Source organism: Parambassis ranga, chromosome 4 (genome assembly GCF_900634625.1).
Source record: "Parambassis ranga chromosome 4, fParRan2.1, whole genome shotgun sequence".
Taxonomy (NCBI): domain Eukaryota; kingdom Metazoa; phylum Chordata; class Actinopteri; family Ambassidae; genus Parambassis; species Parambassis ranga.
The window spans coordinates 17,535,086-17,553,388 of record NC_041025.1 but is presented as its reverse complement, the minus strand read 5'-3'; the positions used below and the strand labels follow the sequence as shown (position 1 = coordinate 17,553,388).

At 42.0% G+C, this 18,303-nt stretch overlaps 1 protein-coding gene across 3 annotated transcripts in view; it reads left to right on the top strand.

Moving 5' to 3' along the window:
* dennd1b (DENN/MADD domain containing 1B) overlaps positions 1-18,144 on the top strand; it is a 95,986-nt gene extending 77,842 nt beyond the window's left edge. For 2 of the 3 annotated variants that reach the window (XM_028403579.1, XM_028403580.1), the window contains 8 exons: positions 224-314; positions 1,335-1,375; positions 2,582-2,617; positions 3,015-3,071; positions 4,327-4,416; positions 11,844-11,929; positions 12,239-12,461; positions 12,861-18,144. In XM_028403579.1, the coding sequence (XP_028259380.1) occupies positions 224-314; positions 1,335-1,375; positions 2,582-2,617; positions 3,015-3,071; positions 4,327-4,416; positions 11,844-11,929; positions 12,239-12,461; positions 12,861-13,682 (1,446 nt within the window). In that variant the 3' untranslated portion in view covers positions 13,683-18,144. Of the gene's footprint in view, positions 1-223; positions 323-1,334; positions 1,376-2,581; positions 2,618-3,014; positions 3,072-4,326; positions 4,417-11,843; positions 11,930-12,238; positions 12,462-12,860 lie in introns of those variants that run through there. The other variant, XM_028403581.1, reaches the window with a different exon arrangement.
* The last annotated feature ends 159 nt before the right edge of the window (positions 18,145-18,303 follow it).

The following is an 18,303-nucleotide window of genomic DNA, read 5'->3' as shown; positions in this document are numbered from 1 at the left end:
TGCTCTACATTACCAAATCCCTATTACCTGCAGCCCACCTAATCTTGGGATGTAGTTTCCGTCAGGTAGGATTAATAACACCCCTGACTGGCTGCAGTGTTTGTATCTGTGTGTGTTTGTATGTAGCTGTGTGAATGTGTCCATACCCACTCACAGACACACACACACACACACACACCCCTCCTCCCCTCTTTAATAAGCATGTTGTAATTTATGGTTGTAGTTCATCGACGGACGGCTGGCCAAATTGAACGCAGGCCGCGGCTTCACCGATGTGTTTGAAGAAGAGATCACAGAGGGGGGCTTCTGTGGAAGTGAGTAGTGCTAGACTTGTCTATCAATTAGTTGTGTTATATTTATTTGCCATATTTAATGCAACACACAGGAGCTATTGTGCTGTGACAGATGTAGAAGAGAACACAGAGAAACCTTTGAGGTTTAATAAAATAAAAAAATATTTATAGAAAAACACAATAATTTTACCAAACTAATGATAAATTGATGAATAAGATGATACATTTTTCCAGCAGTGATCATGAATAAGATTTATAATTTGTTAATTTAAAATTATTTCTGGTGTATTTTTGTCCGTCCAGGCTGGAGTCCTAAGCAAACAGCACCAACAATGTTAGAAGCTTTAAATATTAATGCTCTAATAAACTGTATTTATTATTTTGAGTAATTTATTATTATTATTTATATAAATAGCTCCTCAGTGTTATTTGTGGCAGAAATCCTTTTGGAAATGAAACCTGTAAATAAGATTGACAGAGGTTGAAGAAGCTTGACAAACGTACAGGGGGCATTTGAGTTTATTGTGCACAAGACATCAGAGGTTTAATCCCACAGGAGCGCTCAGACAAATTAGCTGGTTTTGATCACACCTCAGGTATTAGTTGCGCAATGCCATCCAGATGTTGCAGCTAAATATCCATCATATTACAGGGCTTATCAAGTCTGATCGTGACCCAGCCCTGCGCTGTCGTCTGTGATAATGTTATTCAAGCATTTCACAGCAAATCATCCTCCACTCTGCCCTCACCAGGCTGTAATCATTTCATCTACCCTTATTATGTTTTACATCGAAGGGAAATAATAACAAAGACAATCAGTATTATTTAATATCATTAGATTTTACACTGCAGTCTTACACGGCAGTTCATTTGCCAATATATTTACCAGATTCTTAAACTGCTTATTAATGTGCATGAGGATGTGAAATTGTGTCACTGTGTAATATATATATAGTTGCCTCTGCATTGTAGTGTTAATACTGGGCTAGTGAGTGCAAAATGATGAATTCATGTTTTTTCTTTTTTTACACATCCCTCCAGGTAATTCAAGGTCTTACCAGCAATGGATGCACACTGTAAAGGTATTCTCAGACTGTCCCGCATATCAAATCTTTTGTCTTTTATCAATGGCTTTTTATGTATCTCTCATTTTATTCCTGAGCTATATTTAATTGAAAGCATGATTGACACAACTCAGTGTTTGAGATCCTGCCGTTGCCTTTGGAATGAAGGGGCTGCCTGAATGTACAGATCCAGCTCGAGTGCAGCTTGGTGTGTGAAGCGGCGCGTGCAGCAGGACAGTGGAGACAGACAGGAGGGTGTGTTGGGGGGAGACAGAAGTGATTTGACGTGACAAGACGTCCTCCGACATGACATGTTGATCTGGCAGCAAACACAGGCGTTACTCCGCTGAACCAACCCAAGAACATACATCTCTCCCTCCTTCATCTCCTCTTGCCTCCTTCCTCCTCCTCCTCTCCTTTTCTTCCCTTATCTATCTGTCTTTATCTCTCCCCTCCTTTTCATCTCTGTCACAGCCCCCCTCTCTCTCACCGAGTAGCTCTCCCTCACCCTCTTTCTCCCCATGCCGTCAGCTAAGGCTGAATTAGTTCTCTAGAGTGCTCTTCAAAGGTTTGTTAAAGTTCACATTTCCTGACTGACAGGGATCTATAAGAGGGGCCTTCACCTCGGCCCCTCTTCTCTTCTCCCTCTGCCAACTTCTGAAACGCTGTCTGCCATTTACTCTGTTTAGCCGTTTAGCCGCAGCTTTGTGCTTACACTAAAGACCAAACAGGGAAGGAAGAGGAGAGAGCAACTGTGTGAGAGACAGAAAAGAAGAAGGATATTGGGTGCCATGATGTCAGTCTGCAGAACTCAGAGTATAAATCGATCATGAACAGTCTGCGCCGATCACTGATTTTAGGCTGCTAATGGATAAAAAAGAAAAAAAACAACAACCTCCTGGGTGCGATGAAATCACACTGCTCAGTGTCACTACTTTACTCTGAGTTGCAATACTGTAATGTGCAGCAGCTGTGTGTACTGATGGTTAGTGAATATACTGATTGATAATGGTAAATGTCTGCAAAGCAATGCAGTGTGAACACCTGCTACTCTTTACATGAGACAAAACGTCTTTGTATTTAAATAGAATTTCAGAAAACGTCAATATAATATAATATAATTTTCCAGCTTCCAGCCTTTGTAGCAGAATAATTCATTTATAAAATGTGTGTTTGAATGTGTATTCATGCCGGGTGACTGACATGGTTTTCTGTCTGTTACAGAGAGGAGGGGCACTCTTCAACACAGCTGTGACAAAGGTATTTTCACCTGCAGAACTTCCTCTGTTGACATCTTACTGGTTCTTTACACAGAATTTATCTTGAATATATAAAAAATTATCTTTAAAATTGTGCCTGTTGTAATTGGCTGTTGTACTAATGGGAGCCCTGTTCCTGACTAGTGAATGTTTGATGAGCAGTAGTATGTCGTTATGTGCTGTAGAATAGGTGGTCAGGGTGCCCTTTCATGTTATCACCTCCTGTTAGTGTGTGAGGCTCTCACATCCAGCCTTTTGTCTGCGTGTTTTTTGCCACAGGGATCAAAGCATTTCTTGATGTTACATGAAACCAGAACTGAATGTTAATGCAACATTTGTTTTGATTAGTAATCTGTGTGTGTCTGTGTGTGTCTGTGTGTTGTTTCACCTCCTCCCAGGCCAAGGTTCATGCTAAGAGGGGCATCCGGGACATTAAGGGCAGACTTAAAGCGAGGGTGAGTTGCGTGGACCTTCGTGCCTCTCTGACACACACACACACACACACACACACACACATGCACGGACATCCACTTGGAGGCATGCAAACACACATGAACACTTCATTCTGTTCTGAGGCACACAGACAGACACATGCCTCCCTCATAGAAACAGACAGGAAAGCTGCTTTACATGGAGTGTGTGATTCTGACGCTGGGGCCTTTTAATGACTGTTGAAGCCTGCTTAGCGCTTTGTTCAGGGCTGTACATTTTTAACCAGCGCCCCTCTGGCTATGGCCTGTCATGTCATCCGAGCCCCGACTCTTCTTTCTCTTTTATTGTCTGCATATTTCATCAGTGAGCCTGTGATTTCCTCAAAGCTAATGTAACGAGGTGTATGTTTCCATAAAGCCAGATGGATTTGATAAGGCAATAGCAGTTTGATCTGTCAGTGGGAAACTGAGGAGAGAGGGCACTGATGATGAACAAGAGGCACCTTTCCGCACCGCGTATGCACACACAAACACACACCGTGCGGGGAAACAGAGGCGCGGAAATCTATTTGATTTTGAAGTTAAACAGATTTCCTGTTCGTTCAGAGGAGAAATTAATTTGTGATTGCTCTCTAATCTGCAGTGCGTTTCTGTTGCTGCTGGCTGCGGACTTCTAAACAAGGAGGCCAACAGCACAAACACGTTAAACTGGTCAGAGTTGGTTACCATGGCTGCGAGTGCTGTAATCTGGATGAACAAATAGGTTGACATGTAGAAAGTATCTCTTATTGTGGAAATGTCTTCTAAAGTCCCAAATAGACAAATGTTGGCTGCACCTGGGTTTCCTTTAGTTTATGCCTGTTACCTCATGTTAAAACCTCCCAAATGATTCTCTTAATTTAAAAAAAAAAAAAAATTAATATCGCCTGCTGTAAGTCAAAATGTCAAGATGGAGTGAAACAGAAATACACATTTCACACAAAATTAGCATTATTGGCAGTTTGATATTTAAAAACAAAAAAACAGCTCCACTGTACCTGGTTGACATCACATGTTGGTTCTGGTCAACACCATCTTGGGAACTGCCTAACTTTGTGTTGATCTCAGTTTTGTGTGCATGGACAAACCTGTTAGCTTGCAGTCTGATATGAAACATACCTGTCACTGAAAATGGACATGCATAACTTAAAGCCCTAATATAATTTAGAGGGGAGGTCAAAGAGTTAATTTTAATGCCACTGTAACACCAAAATCCTAAGGTTTTATATCTGTGTTTCAGGATGAGGAAGATGAGGGCATGCCAGCCTGTGCAGGGTCTCCCACCAGCACCAAGAGCCTGTCTCCAAGGAGACTGCAGAAGATAAGGCGGGTATGATACACACACACAGATGCACATCAGTAAATGAGTTAACTACATTTACACTGACTGATCATACCAGAGCTCAGTTTTCACTTGACCGACATGGATTCGGTCTTCTACTTCTGTCCATTTTTCTTTTCTGATTCCTTTTTTTTTTCTCCCCGACTTTTCTCCCCCAGACCATCTTCTCTCTCTTTTTATCTCCATCTTTCTCCTTCTCTCTCTCTCTCTCTCCCTCTCTCTCTTGTAACAACTCTTGGAAGTACAGTAGTTTGTCAGGGTGCCAAATGTAATGATAAGCGTTTTTTTTTCCTTTCAACGCACTCATGTTGTACATTCAGTATTTTCCTCTGAACAGCACGGACAGTCGAAGCAACTCATCTGCTGGTCAGCATTTCTTCTGAAGAATTTGCTTGTGCACCATAAGTGGATAGCACGTTTTTTTTTTTTTTTTCTTTGTTGTGTACAGAGCTTGCATGTGTTATGCAAGCACATGCACACGTACAAAATACACATTCACAATTAATGAATATTTGAGGGAGAGTTACAGTGTTTTCTAGTTTAATTAGACAGCATATTAAATGAAAATGGTGCAGGAAGTTTAGTTTTGTGCGATTAAAGCTGCACAGTTCTGTACCAAACAAATGCATACAGCCTCAGAGGTAGTAGTCATATCTCCCACCTCATATCTAAACCTCTGTAGTCCCAGCTGGAGTTTTTACAGCTCTTACTGCTAAAATGAATATATGGCAAGTGGACTCCCAAGTCTGCAAACACACACACACACACATACGTACAAAACATGCCTGCATGCACACACTGACATTTTGGTCACAGTCATGTAAGAGTGTGATTAGGAGAGGTTGTGCTGTCTCTAATTAGCATTGTGTTTCCTGTGTGTGATGAGGCTGGAAAGTCTTAGCGGCAGAGGAAGGTGTGATGGCCAGGGAGAGGAGAGGAACGGCAATTAGGGCTTTTCTAAAGGCCTCCTCGGACACCCTCCCTCCCTCCCCCACAGCAAGTGCACACACACACACACAAACATGGGCCAGCGCACACTCAGATTACCAGTTAACATGCAGTTGACACACACACACGCCGTATTCAGGATATACACATGCTCACACCCCTGTTCATACCATTGAGGCCTTCTCATTGCCACAGTAACGGGTCCCTAGAGACCGCTGGAGGAGGGACACACAGGACACAGGACGGCATGTCCCGCAGGTTTTGTGTTTATACGGAGTCAATCAGTTTCTCTTTGGGCGTACACAATGCTCTCCTCTTTAACACTGCGAGTATATCAGTATATTCCAAACCCTTCTGGGTTTTGTGATGACCAAAGATTCTTTTCTGTCAGCCGACACTACCACTGAAAATTCAGAAGTCAAGAAAGTCCTTAATAGTTTATGGACTGTCAGTGTGCAGTAACCCCTGACAGACTGAAACTCTACGAAACATTTGAAATTTAATGCACTGAGTGTTTTGTTAATCTTTATAATAGTCATATAAACTATTGTTTTTTAACAAATAAAGGTACAAAAAGCTGAACAGCCACACAGAGAATATGTGTGTATCTCAGGATTACAGATGTTTTTTTTCCCTTTTATAATACATCAAGAAAAATGAAATAAAAACAGTTTATTGCACAGCATATTTACATTTCAGTGGCAGAAAAAAACAATGGTTCTCTTTTCACTCTCTTTGTGTCTCTCACCTTTCTATCTGTGTTTTCTTTCTTTTTTTATGAGGCTGCTTCCTATGAAATGTTGATTGTGTTGTTCTGCCCACAACTGTCTTGACCAGGTGTTCCTTGCACGAGAAATTGATCTCAATGGGACTAACCCGGTTAAATAAAGGTTAAGTAAAATGAAAAAAAAAAATACAAAAGGCACCTTTACCCACATGCCTACCTGACTCCCGGTACCCACACACAGACTCCTATTGCTTTTTATTATCTCGTCATTTTAAAAAGTCCTGTCCTGGTCCTCATAATCTTAAAAAATAATATTTGTCTTGAATTTCACTTATTAAAAATATCATTCATCATAAACTGTACTTAGGCATAGGCTTACCTCAGGCTCTATAAACGTTTATATATGGCAGCTGTGTAAGTGAATGAAGGAAATCCTTTAAAAATCTGGCATTAAATAAGCACATACACCAACAAGTGGAAGCAGCACCTCACTTACACAGATTATACGTCACCTTAATGAAAGATTTTGTGCCACACGCACATTAATTCTGTATTTTAATGACATTCTCTGTCCATATGTCCATGATTTTAAGCAAGTGACCAGCCAAAATTAGGAGACACTTTGTCATCAGAATCTCCAAAAAATGTTGTTGGATTTAATCAGAGACAGTCTGCACTGCTGTATGAAAGAAACATCCTGATTCACTTTTATCATTCATCTTTTTTGTGTGTGTGTGTGTGTGTGTCCTTGAAATGAAGTGAGTGATTCTCAAGAAGTTCCTTTTAATTAATCTTAGCAAAATAATCAGAGATATGAATTCATATTCTATTTGATCAGCCAACACATGGAGCAAAGTGGAAGTGCCGCTGTCATATGCAGTCGTATTTCAGCCTGTATCCGGCAATGTGGGTGATTTGCGGTGTGTTCTGTGAGCGTGTTGATGAAGAATGTAGGAGTAATCCTTTCGTTGACAAAAACAAGGCTGAATTGGACTGCTGACTTCCTCTCTGATACAACAAATAACAACAAGCATTGTTCTGGCTCCTGTATGTTTTTTTTTTTATGTGCGAGCTCCAGATTCTGTTTATGGTTTTGCATATTTGGTGTTTAATGTGGTATGGTGCTGTAAGCAAACAGAAAGTACTTTAGCCCTGTTAGTACTAAAGATGTATTGGGGGTATTTGTGTGTGTGTGTGTGTCCTTGAAATGAAGTGAGTGATTCTCAAGAAGTTCCTTTTAATTAATCTTAGCAAAATAATCAGAGATATGAATTCATATTCTATTTGATCAGCCAACACATGTAGCAAAGTGGAAGTGCCGCTGTCATATGCAGTCGTATTTCAGCCTGTATCCGGCAATGTGGGTGATTTGCGGTGTGTTCTGTGAGCGTGTTGATGAAGAATGTAGGAGTAATCCTTTCGTTGACAAAAACAAGGCTGAATTGGACTGCTGACTTCCTCTCTGATACAACAAATAACAACAAGCATTGTTCTGGCTCCTGTATGTTTTTTTTTTTATGTGCGAGCTCCAGATTCTGTTTATGGTTTTGCATATTTGGTGTTTAATGTGGTATGGTGCTGTAAGCAAACAGAAAGTACTTTAGCCCTGTTAGTACTAAAGATGTATTGGGGGTATTTGTGTGTGTGTGTGGTGGATGTGCATGCAGTTAGCAGTTTGCCTCAGGTTGGAGGCAACAGAATGACAGCTGTTAAGAGCACAGAGGAGAGCAGAGGTTGGGACAGTGTTATGGACAATGACAGCCAGCAGGCTTGTGGCCGGGCTCAGCCCCGGGCTCTGGACTCTTCACCTGGTGAGGCAGGAGAGATGCCAGCCTGAGAAAAAAAAAAAAAAAAAACAACAGCTCAGGGTTGAGGGGAGGAAACTGGGAGTGAACACAGATGTAAAAACAGAGGAACAAAGTCACACAGGTGTGTAAAAGGCTGCAGACTGTGTGTGTGTGTGTGTTCATGGCCAGTGGACACATGACTGAAGATGTGTCTGTGTATTGTCCTGCGAAGAACATGTGGCAGGAACACCTGACATAAAACACACTGACGTGTCATATATTTGCAGTGTATAATGGAAATTATGGGAAGTATGTAAACAATTAAAAAGCATTTAGCAGTATATTGAAATGCAAATTATGACTACAGAGTTTGTATTTGTTGGGTTGTGATTTCGCTCAGTTATGCGCCTCATCTTCGTCATAACAATTGTGGATAAAGGATTAATAGTTAGGATGCATCACAGACTGCTTTAAGTGCAGTGGCTCTGTCCATAACTGTGTGTATCTGTGTGTGTGTTTTCATGGTTATTTGTATGCATTTGTAGTCTCCACTTCGCTTAGCTTCTCCCCTCTTCAGAGGCCAACCGGTTTTCTTGCTGAAACCAAAGTGCCATCTCCTGGCAGCTCGGGAGTACTGCAGCGCACCCACAGAGAGTCACCTGGTGATTTTACTGGATGGGTTTAGTTCAGTCTGTCAGAATGAGCATAATGCACATTCTCCTTCTTTTATATGGCTCCTGTTTTAAGCAAGAAAGGAAGCAGGCTTTCAGCAACAGCCAGTTGGACAGAGGAGCAGTGGATCTCTCCTCAAACACTGTTTTTTTTTTCCCTCCCCCTCCTTTCGAGTGAGCAGCTCTTAAACAGGCAGACACAGACTTGGCCACACTTCTGCGAAAGGCTCTGCTTCTCCCCAAGGTTTGTTTGCATTTTACCGGCATCTCTTTACATACACTGCCAAGCTGTGAGATCAGTGCCCACTCAGAAATACCCTATGAAATGTATAATGTAAGACCAGCTATTAAAGTCCACTAGCGTTTGGCCCTGTCACAGAGAAGCATGGTTGTTCCGCATAACTGGTCATGCAGGGAAGAGGAGGGGAAAGTTTGTTTCTCCAAATGCAGCTACTAAAATGGACGGTGATGACTATTTTCCCCTCATAACCGCAGAAATGAAACATAATTTATGTGATCGGATCTGTATTTCATACCTTAGCTTATTGCATTAGGAGGCCCTTTGTATAAAGGTTTACCCAACAGGAACTAAGTCATGTTTATGTCCTTGTTTGCCTGACAGTTCACAAACCTGGAGAGAATCAACTGACATGACTCAAAATAGGACAATTAAAATACAACATGCGTGCAAGAGAAGAAGAAGAGAATTGTTCTTTTTTTAATGAATACAAAAAGCTTTTTCTACATCCTCCAAAATAGTGCATCCTGTTATTTGACCGTTTTTATTATTTTAATAGGTCTTGTTTCTGACTCCTTCTCTCTCTGCGATCTGTACGGTCTCACTTACTCGTGGCACCGTGGTGCTGAGGAAGGATTCCGGAGCCAGAGACAGACAGAAACGGTGACATCTGTCACTGACAGCAGAGTGATGGAGGGAGAAAATGAGAGACAGCGAGGCATGGAGTGAGAATCACTTTTTCATTTTCACCTTTCAGCTTCCCATTAGCCGACAGCGAGAAGCTAATGAAGGAGCAGTATGATAATCTGTTGTTCTCCTATTTCATGCTTTCCACTGTCCTGTCAGGCCCGGGGAGATGCGGGATGGTGACAGAGCTGTCACAGCTTTAACAAGGGACCTGTTTGCACAGGTTCAGAATATCTCATTGTGAGGATCTCTGTATTGTTGTTGTTGTTGTTGTTTACATTGACGTACAGTGAGTCTTATTTTAGATCTCATATTTAACAGCTGTTGTTGAGTTTGACAGCTCCAGAGAACCAGTAATGTTATAAAAGAAAAAGTGTCTCTCATTACCAGACGAATGAATGCAGTGTGTCGGCCATTTTTTTTTAAGGTATGACAAACTGACTCCTGCTTTAAATTTGGTGCTTCTACCATAAAATGCTTGCTTGTTGAAAGCAGTTTAATCGTAACTGTTGCACTGAGGGGTCGCAGTGAAGAGAGGGAGTGACAAATTGATAAAGCCCTGAAGTGAAGTCCCATCCATTTACTGCTCCCTGTGGAACTTCCTTTTTTGGGTAGGCGGCACCAAAAGCTGTAACTGAGATCAGAGGGGCCAGGCTTCATGACCTGTGTCTGGTTGTGTTTGGGTTCACCTTGCTTTAATAAACACCTAGACGCAGAGAGAGGCCCTGCTGCACAAATGAACAGTCCAAATAACACCAGCATACAGCACGTGTGCGAGTGTGTCTGTCCAAAGCCGACCCTCCCCAAGTGTCTCACAGGTGCATCTCCGCTCTGCTGGCCCGCTCTGGCTGGCTGGCATGTCGGCCTGGCCCCAGATTTACTGCCCTGACACAGGAATCCATTAAAGGCTGTTTAGGGATCCCAGGCCTGAGCCCCTCTGAAATCTCTTTCATTATAGCTCCAAGCTACCATGGAAGGGGAGCGGCTTGGCCAATCAGCAGTGCCACCACATGTGTTCGTGTTTAGCCTGATGGCTGAGAGACTTAAATGGCTACTGCACACATCTCCTTTGCTGACTTTTATGGAGAAAATGGCACTTTAACTCTTTGTGTTTTTTTTGTAATAGGGTGCGTATGTGACTGTGTGTATGCGTGTGTGTGTGTGTGTGTGTCTTCCGTGGCCGAACACAGGGCCTTAAATGAGGCCAGGCCAGCCACACGTTACATTCCGCCTGTCTGGCTGGCACTGCTTCGGCTAATCAAGACCGGCTTGATTCACGGTTCCAATACTGACCCCCTCCAACACACCCACGCGCCCATCCACACACACGCACACACACACCATCCCCCTCATTCTTTGAGGAATCTTTCCTCGACCCTCTACATTTCCTTCCTTCCTTTTTTCACTCCTCCTGATAACACTTGCTAATATAAGTTTACACACAAACAGAGCAGCTACAGCAGTGTAACAAAACATTGCAGTGCCCGTTAATGTTAACACACGCTAGCTGTTAACAGAGCCATCATGCTAACTGTACCCCATGAGTCCTCATTTGTGTATGAAAACATAGACTCTGAAGGACAATTAGAGATATCGCCCCCCAAAAAAAAAGAGACGCAGGAGACGAGAAGCAAAATGTAAGAAGGTAAATGCAAAGAGTATAAATTAGAAAATGAGAGATAGTGTTAACATCAGTGAACATGAACACACAGTGAGAGGAACATGTGCGTCGTAGTGGAAGGCATGTTAATAAGTGGCCCGGGGCAGATTTGGGCTCCCATGGGGAGAGTCCTGCCCTGCTTTGTAAAGCTTCTGTCTCTTCCTTAACCCGCCCATTAAACACGGTACACAGGTGGCTTATTAAACCCACTGTGTCAGACAACTACAGTACACACTGATCATTCAGTGCTCTGTAGTGACAAATACAGTCACATGCACTGGTGCCATAATGCAAATGATTAATGTCGTTATCTGTTATCTAAACTCTCAAGCAGCTTGTGGTTCGCGTATAATGCTGAGTTTGATAAAATACTGCAGGGGGTCTTAAAGATTTTTATCCCTAGACCCAAATTTGACAAATTTAGTCTCAACCCTTTAGGGTCCAGGCTCATTAAAACAAGCCTGTCTTATTGGGACCCACCAGACTTAGACCTGCATCTTTTTTTTTTTTTTCTTGTGGTATCACGAGTCATAATTTTATGAAAAGCTGCACCTCAGCAGAACACTTTGTCTTTACTCTGTGTTTATCAGGAATCTGATATTATTAAGCTGAGAGACCCCTCGGGTCCACTTTTATTGTTTTATTTGTGTGTGTGTGTCTTAACTGCATCCACTCACTTTGTTTTTCTCATTAACAGCAAAACTTTAACAAGTCTCCCATGAGCGTGGGCCCTCGAGATCTTGGCTACGGGCTTGATGATGATGAGCTGGACAGTGCGAGCAAGTGAGTCACTGGAGCCATGTTGTTCTTAAATGTATATATCAAGATATGAGTTTGTTGATAGATTTTAAAGATGATGGGATGTAGGAAAGTGCCTTTTGAAGCAGATTCTCATCCTTTTAACTCATGATCATACTGCCCCCAAGTGGACTTTTGTGTTAACAGCATCATCTTGTCATCAGAAGTTCTCTGTGATGTTATTAAATAATGCGACATTTGTGCTTCTGCGTGACATTTAACACACACACCCACCCACACACACACACAGATGTAGAGATTAATAAACGGCTGTGTCTTCTTCTCTGAACACAGGATCTCTTCAGAAGACAGCGGTGACGTCCCTTCATACACTGAGGACAGTGACGATTCTTACTCCCTAGACCTGGACATGGACTCGTCCCGCTCAGGCCAGATGAACCTGCTGGAGGAAATCCTGGACTCTCTGAACACCACAGCCATAGAGCAAGGGAAGCTCAGCGCTGCCAAGAGTCTGGACTTCTTCAGGTCCACAGAGGATTTAGACTACAAGGCACCGGTAATAGAGAAAGGATCATTTTTAAAAGGACTAATGAATAATATACCAGAAAAGTTGATGAGTACAGACAGTCACCCAAAATTCTGAAAAATATTTTACAGTTCCAGTTTGTTTCTAGTTTCTCATTTGGAGGTATTGCATTATATTATTTACAGGATAACCAAGGATAGTGTATAATTGCCTTCACAATTTATGACGGCTTATGTTTATGCTGAGTTTAAAATAATGCAAAGTAAGGTAATTGGATAGATTGACACCAACTCTTACTGAGTCTTTTTTTTGAACAGTAACTTGGGTTTACCCTCTCCTAGGGGTCCAGGAGCAACACAGTTGATACATATTTCATGTCAGAGCAGATATTTGATGCCACACATGTCTCTTTTGTGTCCTTTCTGCTAGATGAAGCCCACACCTTGCAGTGAATTTAAACCTGCAGATGAGAGTACCTGTGGTGGAGGAGGAGACCAAGGCGGGTGGAACATGGGCCAGGATGACAGTGCAGTGCACGGAAAACACCTTCCTCCGTCCCCACGCCGACATCCCAACAAGAGCAGCCTGAAGGTGTCAAAGAAACCTGCCATCTCCACCATCACAGCTGCGCTCCCCACCCAGGATACCCACCTGCTTCCCCCTCCTCCAGCACGACAGCCTGGAGACCGCTACTCCTACTCCCCACAACTATCCCACAGAGTTACACCCATGCCACAGCCCCCCACTCTGTCACACACCAACAGCTCTCCAGCACCTGTTTTATCTCACGTGAGCTGCTCTCCCGTACCAACCAGCCGGTCGCGGACCATCTCTGACCCTCAGGGCAGCTCAGAGCCTCTCCAGGCCCAGAACCAGACCGGTTCCACCGGCGTCCTGAGAAGGAAGGTGCTGTCCAAAGAAACGGTGAGGAACTACCAGGAAAAGGCCCTGCAGAGGCAAGGCAGCAAGGGTCACCGCGACAGTCCAGGGAGCCCGTCGAGGAACAGCCACTCAGCTATGCAGGTCCCATGGGAGAAAGAAGTGTCCAAGGAGGGGCTCCTCGGGCTCGGCCTGTGTCTGGGTCAGGGTAAAGGCTCAGGGGCGAACGTGGGGCAGGATCAAGGCCTGCTTGAGGAGATTGAGTCCATGTGTTGCCTTGGCTCAGTCCTGCACACCAGCCTGCAGCTCTCACAAGTTCACTGCAACAACAGTCACCACCAGGTTCAGGGCAAAGCTACAGACAAGTCCTGAGAGACAGCAACGCGTAAAATGCCATAACTTTTCCTCAGAGAACGCATTAGCTCTGGCCGTTTTATCTCAGCTCTCAGTCAGGACTTAAAGAGTGAACAAAGTTTGAAGGCAACATAAAGAGCAGAGAACATGGAGCTGAGCACTGCAGGACTCTCTGTCTGTCAGGCTTCTCCAAATTTCTAACATCAAAACAAGAGATCTCCAATATTTAGATTTAAATGTCTATTTTTTGTTTTCAGATATCTGGGTTTAGGCTTTCCAACAACACAAACAGGTGCCACAATTTCACTTTTTTTGGTATTTTTGGTTATATGTTGCCCAGACAAAGGAGATTCTTGCAGTGTGTTCAGCTCAGTTTAGTGTTTATGCCTGCGTTCATCCTGTATTCACACAGACACATTAACTGCATTTTAGGTGTCAGGATTAAGAAGGGATGATCTCTCATCTAACCATCAGGTCTGTCTTTAACATTTCATACAATGAGTTTACACTTGTGGATTAACTAACTACATGGTACTAAAATCAGCAAGTGAGACAGGATTCTCAGCCACAAAGTCCCCTCTGGCCTTTGGAACTAATCATACACTGTTTAATGTAATGTTTTTATCACTATGCCTTACATGGACATGTGATTTCTTTTTGATACTCTGGTGTCTTAATCTATAGATACCACAGCGGGTACTTTGTAATCAGGATCGCTGACAGTCAGATCCAAAACACAGCAGATGATAGCTCTTAAACAGCACTGTGTAATGTTCTTTGGATTCATAGAGTAGTTAATATATAAATGATGTGCTTTAAGCTGCTGTTTTAATTGCATTCCAGATGATGACACGCGCGTGTACAAACGCCTGTCCCCTTCTTTTGTTTCTCAGGACACTTCTGTTTCTATAGTGATTCAGACCCAGCTAAAGAGTTAAAACACATGACCTGAAGTAGACATGCTTCTTCTCCTTTTCCACCTTCACCACAGCTCTCACATAGTCTCGTTTTATTTCTTTTCCAGCTCTTAACCTTCTTAACCGAGGCCAGTTTTCTTTGAGTTTTTGAGGTTTGATGTGGAGGTGGATGAGGGATGGTGCTGACAGCACTGTTGTGTTCAACAAATTCCATGAAAAGACCAAAACCAACATTAGCGCAGAGTGTTTCTGGACTCACACTGATGTGTGCGTGAGTGACCACCCTCAAATCAATCAATACTTCAGGTATTTACTGCTGCGCCTTTGTGGCAGGAAGTGGTATGTTTTTATATCATATAGGTTCGACCCAGTGTATTAAATTCTGGTTTAGCTATGTTTCAGCTAGCCTGCATTACATCGTTTGGTAAAACCTGTACATAATAGTTTCTATTGTGGATTATGTGATTATCCACACAGATATTCTGCAAGGATAACAGCGAGCATGCTAGCTAAGCTTAGCCAGCTGACTTAAACATGCCCACACTGCATGGATCTGTCACTGGTTACTCAGTAAGAGCCAATAAAGTAATTTACAAACAGCAAGCTGGCCAGTTTAGAAACTGGACCATCCCTGAGAGTTCTGAAGAATCGGATGCTCTAAGCCGGACACATTCAACAGGTTGCTTGGAATCTCAGGATGAGTTCATTATGTTACAAACTGTTTTATACGGGAGATAAATATGAATTATTCTCATAGGTTTAATCAAAATCTTACAAAACAACCCTTCAAAATGGGGCACAGAGCTGCAGCTGCAGATAAAGTGTAGATCATCATTAGTTTTGGTCTTTTCGTAGGTTTGTTGGCATTAAGGTAAACGTTCTTTCAGCCTGCTTCTCGTTGCCTTTCTCACAGGAGGAAATGTAATCTGCGTCTGCCGGGTTAGAGTCACACACTGTAATGTGATGCAGTGGTTGATGATTGTACTGTAATGAAGCAATATAGTTTTCCTCAGAGTAGCTACTTGGATGTAATGTGTACAGAGTCTCTGAAGTATTTCTATACCAGACTCTCCTGTGGAGAGAAACGCTGCATCCAGAGATTGTGGCTTCCCATCATTCTCTGGCTGCGTCGCCACAAACCCAGAGAAAAAGAACGCTCCTTTTTCATGTGCTTGTGTGGGGATTATTACATTTATGGTTCGTTGTTCTTATGATTTATGCCAGACGCCAGTCGGTGTGGCAGTTTAATAGCAGCTATTTCTCCACTTTTTGAGTGCTGCTCTGCGTTAACGATTCGCTCATAAAGTCTTTGGCATGCGTCTAAAAGCCCAAGAATCATTCCTAGTAATTCCAAAAAAGAAAAAAAAAAGCAGACTCCAGAACAGTCTCTGTGCTGGCCTTATTCATTGTAAACACTTTAAAAAACTTATGTACTATGCAAATATTTAAAATTCTCAGAAAGGTCAGTTTTCTTTAGCAGTAATTACATTTAATTCACTTCTACCCAATAAAACATGAAGCTACTTTCTGGGAGGAGTGAGCCTCATGTGTCCCTGAAGAAGTGTGTGAGCTGAGGTGTGTTATTGATGGAGTGTATGGCGTGCCTTATACAGGAAGAGTACCACCCAGCGTAACACACAACAAGGTGTACAGTGTTATAGTATGCAATGTTTTCTGCCCACCCTACACCACAGTGAGGAGCACTGTAAACCAACAGGCCTCAGAAACTAACCTGAGGTGAACTCGGGTCTGCTGTTTCTGGTTTTGTTGTTGAGCGTCGGCAGCAGTCCAGCTGGAGGTACTGACTGTTTTTCTTTGCTGCGGTGGTCGGTGGGAATCCTCCCGCTTTAGAGAGGATCTCTGAACTTCTCTGGGTTTCTTTGTGTAAATTAGGTCCTTTCTTTGATTGTACTGTCAGGTGATGGCTCGTATAGTTTGTGCTGTCTTTGTTTTTCCTTTTCTTTCTTTTTTTTAAACACTTTGAACACTTGCTCTGAGATAACTGTATTTAAACAATACACACATTTCTCAGAGGAGTTTCTCTAGTTAATTTCATATTGATGAAAACTTATTTTCCACTGAATAGATGTGTATTTTTGCTGGCTTGAGTATATTTTACATGGGTAATAATAATATCAAAAAACAGAATCAGAAATATATATATATATATAAATATACCACATATATATATCTATAAATGATATATATATGTGTGATAAATATGATTGGTGTTGTGTGGTGTAAAGAATAACACCTGATATTTGAATGTTTCAGATTTTATTTTTGGAGGGAAAATATGAACAAATGTCACATGTAGCCATTCTTTTGACAACTTCTGATCAAATGAAGCGCACTGACGCTCGCAGGTACTGCACACGGTGCAGTGTTGACTGCTGCATCTGCATGTAGGTACGTGTTTGTGCTGTACGCTGTGATTTCGTTCTGTTTTTCAGATGTCTTCTTATTTTGTTGGTATTAATATTGATTACAGTATTTAGCACTTCCATGATGGTGGAAAATTAACATCTTATGATACACTGCCTGTTGTAGAGTGAAGTGTCATTTCCAGTGTATTTTATTTAGGAAAAAAAAGACATTTCTGCTTTTTTTTTTCCATTTTTCTTTTTGTTTTTTCAATAGGGCTCGGCCGATGTTTTTTTTTTGGGCCAATGATAATACTGTTATACTTATTAACACGTGATAAGCATGGTGTGACATGACACGTGTCAGGAACATCATCAACTTCCTAGAAATTTATTGCAGAAACTATTCAGCAACTCACATGAAGAGACATGTAGAGTATGACCGCCCTCTGTTGGCCAAACTGTGTAATTACACCAAATATTAATTACTCCAAACATCTTTTTCTGCATTATGTTTTGTAAAAAAAATACAACTACATTTTGGATATGTTAAATATGTTAATATAAATCTCTATTGTAAAGCAGCGCCCCATGATATTGACAAACTCATACATCGGTCGGGCCCTGTTTGTAGCTACTGTAAATCTACCTGCAGAGAATTGTGCGAACAAACGCTCAGGCAGCCAGCTGCTGTTGATGATTTGAAAAAGCTTTAGTAACTTTCGCCCCATTTACACTAATGTTAAAGAGCAAATAAGAAAACATTGTGATGGGATCTGCATTTCAACTTTAAAGGTGTCCAAACCTCAGAACAACAAGACTTATTAGTAGTCGTGAGGTCCTCACATAGCAAATTAGACAGATAATGTAGCAGTTCTAATAATAACAGACACACATTCAACTTAACAACATCACTTCCCCTAAACCAAACCTTTAAGGGAGGGTTCAGCGTGAGCAGTGATGGGTACTCTGAATGTTACAGTATTGGACTTTCTGTCTCTCTTGTTCGGGTGTTGTAATGATGATTAACTCTTCGGTATGCCATTTACTGGTCTTCTGATACCGTGCACACTTGCATGTTCTCCTTACAGAGGAAACAACTGAGGTCAATCTGATGTGCTATTGATGAGTAACCTGCTACAACTGCACATGATGTATGCACTGTGAACTGAAAATAAATTATACTGTTTTATGCTTACACATCTGTGCACTCTTTTCATGCCAAGGATCGCACAATGTGGGGGAAACACTTGTTTAATGACAGATTTATAAATAGGCAGTGTGTGTGTGTGTGTGTGTGTGTGTATATTTACAGGTAGAAGAGGAGGAGGCTTATTCATCAAAAGAATCACCAAAACT